At 35.2% G+C, this 5773-nt stretch overlaps 3 protein-coding genes across 3 annotated transcripts in view; 1 reads left to right on the top strand and 2 right to left on the bottom strand.

The window, feature by feature from the left end:
- Nucleotides 1–1732, top strand: part of LOC117121003 (myb-like protein X) — a 5503-nt gene extending 3771 nt beyond the window's left edge. Inside the window, exon 2 of the mRNA XM_033266095.1 lies at nucleotides 1662–1732. Coding sequence (XP_033121986.1) covers nucleotides 1662–1732 — 71 coding nt within the window. The remainder of the gene's footprint in view (nucleotides 1–1661) is intronic.
- Nucleotides 1733–2177: 445 nt separating this feature from the next.
- LOC117121008 lies at nucleotides 2178–3552 on the bottom strand. Its single transcript, XM_033266103.1, has 2 exons — nucleotides 3366–3552; nucleotides 2178–2815 (listed from the first exon to the last, which is right to left on the bottom strand). The coding sequence occupies exons 1-2, from the start codon at nucleotides 3471–3473 to the stop codon at nucleotides 2279–2281; spliced, it is 645 nt and encodes a 214-aa protein (XP_033121994.1). The 5' UTR covers nucleotides 3474–3552; the 3' UTR covers nucleotides 2178–2278.
- A 144-nt stretch (nucleotides 3553–3696) lies between these two features.
- The window catches only part of LOC117121009, a 12129-nt gene continuing 10052 nt past the window's right edge, over nucleotides 3697–5773 (bottom strand). Inside the window, exons 8-9 of the mRNA XM_033266104.1 lie at nucleotides 4913–5058; nucleotides 3697–4362 (exon numbers count right to left, since the gene is read on the bottom strand). Of these exons, the coding sequence (XP_033121995.1) occupies nucleotides 3826–4362; nucleotides 4913–5058 (683 nt within the window). The 3' untranslated portion in view covers nucleotides 3697–3825. The remainder of the gene's footprint in view (nucleotides 4363–4912; nucleotides 5059–5773) is intronic.

Below are 5773 nucleotides of genomic sequence, written 5' to 3'. Positions count from 1 at the left end.
TATCTGGCCGAATGCCCTCTTGAGGCATAGCATTGTGTAATACAATGTCGATGGTTATTTGGACCTGTTCAACCATGAAGCCTTCGTGGTCTAGTGGTTATGACGCTCGCCTTGTCAGCGAGAGGTCGCAGGTTCGAATCCCGTCAGAGGCATTTTATTACACAATGACTTTTATAGGACTTTATTCGTTAAAAAGCTACAGATTAGCCTACGATGTTCCATCATGTCCTTATTTAAACACTGTATATGTACCTTTGATGATTTATATTATATTTATTCAACAGTGTTAACGACTAACTCTCTTCAATATCATATACAATATACGACAGTATTTCTAGCCGATTCGTCAGATTTATCTGGCCGAACGCCCTCTTGAGGCGTAGCATTGTGTAATACAATGTTCCCGACGGTTATTTGGACCTGTTCAACCATGAAGCCTTCGTGGTCTAGTGGTTATGACACTCGCCTTGTCAGCGAGAGGTCGCAGGTTCGAATCCCGTCGGAGGCATTTTATTACACAATGACTTTTATAGGACTATATTCGTTGAAAAGCTACAGGGTAGCCTACGATGTTCCATCATGTCCTTATTTAAACACTGTATATGTACCTTTGACGATTTATATTATATTTATTCAACAGTGTTAACGGCTAACTCTCTTCAATATCATATACAATATACGACAGTATTCCTAGCCGTATTGTCAGATTTATCTGGCCGAACGCCCTCTTGAGGCGTAGCATTGTGTAATACAATGTTCCCGACAGTGATTTGGACCTGTTCAACCATGAAGCCTTCATGGTCTTGTGGTTATGACGCTCGCCTTGTCAGCAAGAGGTCGCAGGTTCGAATCCCGTCGGAGGCATTTTATTACACAATGACTTTTATAGGACTTTATTCGTTGAAAAGCTACAGGGTAGCCTACGATGTTCCATCATGTCCTTATTTAAACACTGTATATGTACCTTTGACGATTTATATTATATTTATTCAACAGTGTTAACGGCTAACTCTCTTCAATATCATATATATTTATATATATATATATATATATATATAGAAAATAATGAAACAACTTCAGTAGTAGACTTTAAGAACACTGATTTATTATAAACTCGGATATTTCTGCCACTCCTGTGGCCTTCATCAGCGAGAATAAGGAAAACATCATGAATCAATATAATATAGGCTGTATTATCAAAAAAGAATAAAGGTGACAGAGAGCAAATGAGAAATACTTATAAAACTGTAAAATGATTGGTCTATTTAATATCTATGCATACTGAGTATCTACAATAATAAAGAACCAAGGGTGTTAATTGCAGAGACTAGTCAAATAAACTATCCATTGTATTGGCCAGAACTACACAGATAAGATGGTTATTTCAGAGAAATGGATCATATAGAGATTGTAACTGAGCCAAGTGTATTAAGACCTAATAATATAACGTATGCTAGGCCTGTGAATATACCTAGAATAATGAATGAAGCAATGCAGTAATATAATAATAATAATAATAATAGTAATAATAATAATAATAATAATAGTAATGATGATAAAAATAATAGTAATAATAATAATCATAATAATAATAATAACAATAACAATAATAATAGTAATGAGTAAATTCCAAAAAATAAAATAAAATCGGGTAACTACAGAAACAGATCGAAATGAAAAGTTATGCCTTAAAAAACGAGAACCCACTAAGGATACCAAGATCCTTGTTTAAACCAGATACGTGTGTTTTGTGTCTGATGAGTTTGAGTTCCATGAGTCTACGTTGGTTGAGGGAGGAGAAATTAGTGGATATGAGGGCACACCGTAGGTTGCTGAGAGAATGGTTGGGAGAGTTAATATATATATATATATTTATATATATATATATATAATAAACTCCTGTTTACTTGTTTAGACTGTTTATTCTTATCTCACCCAGCCTATTGTTTCCAATCATGCTTGCATGAAATTCTCACTATACCATCTAGCTTTTTCTACCCTCACTCACTCGCCACTGAGGAAGAACTAGGGTTGTCCGAAAGCTCTGGTTCTATTTCTGGCTGTTTACTTACGTTTACTTTTCAGCTGTTGCTTATCATTTTTGTATCTCTACTGAGATCCAGCCATTGTTTCCCACAGCATTGTTGTTTTTCAGTATTTTGCCTTTTAAAGTGGGGGTTATCCTTGGTGTTTACAACAAATTACTGCTTGCTGTGTAATTTAATTAAATAAACATTACATTATATCTGCTGTTGTAGATAATTTTAAAATCTCCCGACTACAATGAGTATTGTAGCACCTGGGTCTGTACCGGGCTTCCACCCGAAACGATGGTCTTCACAGGTAAATAGTTTGTTTTTGTAATAATAGGCATAGGCCTATTGGTCACATATCCGGAATCGTTACTTCTTCCTACCACCGGGAATCCGAAATCCGCTTTTACGTATTGCTCTGTTGAATATTTTGAGAGACACGACATTCCTGATGATTCCGAGGTTTCAGCTGGTATTACAGAAATGGATTTGTTTTCAATGTTCAAATTGTTTTCTTCTTGAATTTTAGACATCATCTCGAAATTAATTTTTGCATATGAACATGTATTTACTATAGATTGTTCTTCGATATCACTTATTACATTTTCTGTAAGGGTGATCATTACCGGTTCGAGTTCCGAACTGGCAATAGGCCTATCTCTATTTTGCGGTGGCAACTTCTTATCCGATGGCGATAGGAGTTGATCAAACACTTCCATCGGATTGCTGTCCTTATGAAATGGTACATTGCTGCACATGTCTGTATATTTGTGTGACACAAGCTAAAAAACAAAAGAAAAATGCCTTGCTATCGTTTTAGCATCTTCAAGAAAATTACTGTATAATGACATGTGAGGTAACATGTTCACCATTTAGGTTGCTTGAAAAAATTGTTGATCATGCAATAAGCTTTAGTTAGAAAATTCCACAACTATTCTCACTCTTCTGGAGGAGGGGTCTAAAAAACGCCAAACATTTTCCTCTATCACTGGCCAAGCATTGTAAAGTATGTTAAAGTAAACAACAATAGGTCGAATACTTTTAATAATTTATAAATTTCATGAGTAAATACTGTCTGTTAATCGGCTATCCATAGTCACATAACCATACAGATGCTGTGGCATGTTCACCTGAAGAAGGGCGATGCCTGAAAACGTGTTATTTATCATGAAAAGGTGCGGCAACAGCTTTGCATCCTGCTTTTACTATTATAATAATTTATTTAAGAACCATAAAGTAAATTTGATCAAGTTTTCAATTGTTCTTTTTTTGTTTCCCAAAGCCTTCTTCAGGAATCTTAGACCTGCCCGTGCATCACCGTAAATGACTTACCCACTCGGGACGATGAAATTTGTTCTTTGTATATTTTCGGTAACACAGGCCCATTGCTAACATTAACAGTAGTAGAACTACAATCATGATAAATAAACTGAGGTACATGACTTCTTGAAAACCACGTTCTTGATCAATAATTGATTCTGTGAAAATAAAATTAATTTTATTATTATTTTATTTGCCCATGATTCTACAACCCTGGACCACCTCAGGGAAGAATAGTGTAACAATACTGACTGAGTATCCAGGATAAAGAACGATTTCTATTCTATTCTATTCTAAAGCTGTCTCTTATACACATCTAGATGTGTATAAGAGACAGCCCCAACCCACGGCCACCTTGGAAATAAGTGGGGGTTATCCTTGGTGTTTACAACAAATTACTGCTTGCTGTGTAATTTAATTAAATAAACATTACATTATATCTGCTGTTGTAGATAATTTTAAAATCTCCCGACTACAGTGAGTATTGTAGCACCTGGGTCTGTACCGGGCTTCCACCCGAAACGATGGTCTTCACAGGTAAATAGTTTGTTTTTGTAATAATAGGCATAGGCCTATTGGTCACATATCCGGAATCGTTACTTCTTCCTACCACCGGGAATCCAAAATCCGCTTTTACGTATTGCTCTGTTGAATATTTTGAGAGACACGACATTCCTGATGATTCCGAGGTTTCAGCTGGTATTACAGAAATGGATTTGTTTTCAATGTTCAAATTGTTTTCTTCTTGAATTTTAGACATCATCTCGAAATTAATTTTTGCATATGAACATGTATTTACTATAGATTGTTCTTCGATATCACTTATTACATTTTCTGTAAGGGTGATCATTACCGGTTCAAGTTCCGAACTGGCAATAGGCCTATCTCTATTTTGCGGTGGCAACTTCTTATCCGATGGCGATAGGAGTTGATCAAACACTTCCATCGGATTGCTGTCCTTATGAAATGGTACATTGCTGCACATGTCTGTATATTTGTGTGACACAAGCTAAAAAACAAAAGAAAAATGCCTTGCTATCGTTTTAGCATCTTCAAGAAAATTACTGTATAATGACATGTGAGGTAACATGTTCACCATTTAGGTTGCTTGAAAAAATTGTTGATCATGCAATAAGCTTTAGTTAGAAAATTCCACAACTATTCTCACTCTTCTGGAGGAGGGGTCTAAAAAACGCCAAACATTTTCCTCTATCACTGGCCAAGCATTGTAAAGTATGTTAAAGTAAACAACAATAGGTCGAATACTTTTAATAATTTATAAATTTCATGAGTAAATACTGTCTGTTAATCGGCTATCCATAGTCACATAACCATACAGATGCTGTGGCATGTTCACCTGAAGAAGGGCGATGCCTGAAAACGTGTTATTTATCATGAAAAGGTGCGGCAACAGCTTTGCATCCTGCTTTTACTATTATAATAATTTATTTAAGAACCATAAAGTAAATTTGATCAAGTTTTCAATTGTTCTTTTTTTGTTTCCCAAAGCCTTCTTCAGGAATCTTAGACCTGCCCGTGCATCACCGTAAATGACTTACCCACTCGGGACGATGAAATTTGTTCTTTGTATATTTTCGGTAACACAGGCCCATTGCTAACATTAACAGTAGTAGAACTACAATCATGATAAATAAACTGAGGTACATGACTTCTTGAAAACCACGTTCTTGATCAATAATTGATTCTGTGAAAATAAAATTAATTTTATTATTATTTTATTTGCCCATGATTCTACAACCCTGGACCACCTCAGGGAAGAATAGTGTAACAATACTGACTGAGTATCCAGGATAAAGAACGATTTCTATTCTATTCTATTCTAAAGTAACATTTACTAAAACACAAAAGATAGGGTGGTAAAATTTTTAAGATTATCAAGGTAATACTGATTTTTTCCCAGTATACACTCTCTCACCTCATCGTCCATGTCTGTGCATGGACGATTGCCAAGGTTCCTATTACCTTACAACATGGAACCAAAAGTTAATACCAACAAACAAAACAAATACTGTACTAAAATTTTCTCTGCTGGGGAATGCTCTATTACCCCCTCACCTTATTCATAAAAATTAACATCAATGAAACAAATGAACAAAAGTATTTTTCCAACGTTAAACCAAAAAAAAAAAAAACCAAAAAAAAAATGAGAGCAAGTATTGTACTGTATGATAGGCATACTGTAATAACAAACCTGTTCTTTTCCAATATATAGGAATCATTGATGTTATTAAACACTGATAATTCTTTATTCGTCATTGCATAGAAAGTACATTTTATAAGAATTGCTAGTCAAGAAAAAATATTTTCATATTATAATCTTCAATTTAAAGCTAGGCCAGCTTATATTGGCTATAAAGTGACAGTTAGAGTTTTGATTGGGGGGGTGGGGGTGGGGTGAG

The sequence above is a fragment of the Anneissia japonica genome, unplaced genomic scaffold (genome assembly GCF_011630105.1).
Source record: "Anneissia japonica isolate Jap-2015-1 unplaced genomic scaffold, ASM1163010v1 scaffold287891_len339112_cov183, whole genome shotgun sequence".
NCBI classification, from domain to species: domain Eukaryota; kingdom Metazoa; phylum Echinodermata; class Crinoidea; order Comatulida; family Comatulidae; genus Anneissia; species Anneissia japonica.
Note: the sequence above shows the minus strand (reverse complement) of the source record. Positions and strands in the feature narration are given on the sequence as shown.

Coding starts and splice junctions, on each gene's coding strand:
- LOC117121008 (XM_033266103.1), bottom strand. CDS start 3,473: ATGTACCTCAGTTTATTTATCATGATTGTAGTTCTACTACTGTTAATG. Junction 2,816..3,365: donor AATTTCATCGTCCCGAGTGG/GTAAGTCATTTA, acceptor TTTGTTTTTTAG/CTTGTGTCACACAAATATAC.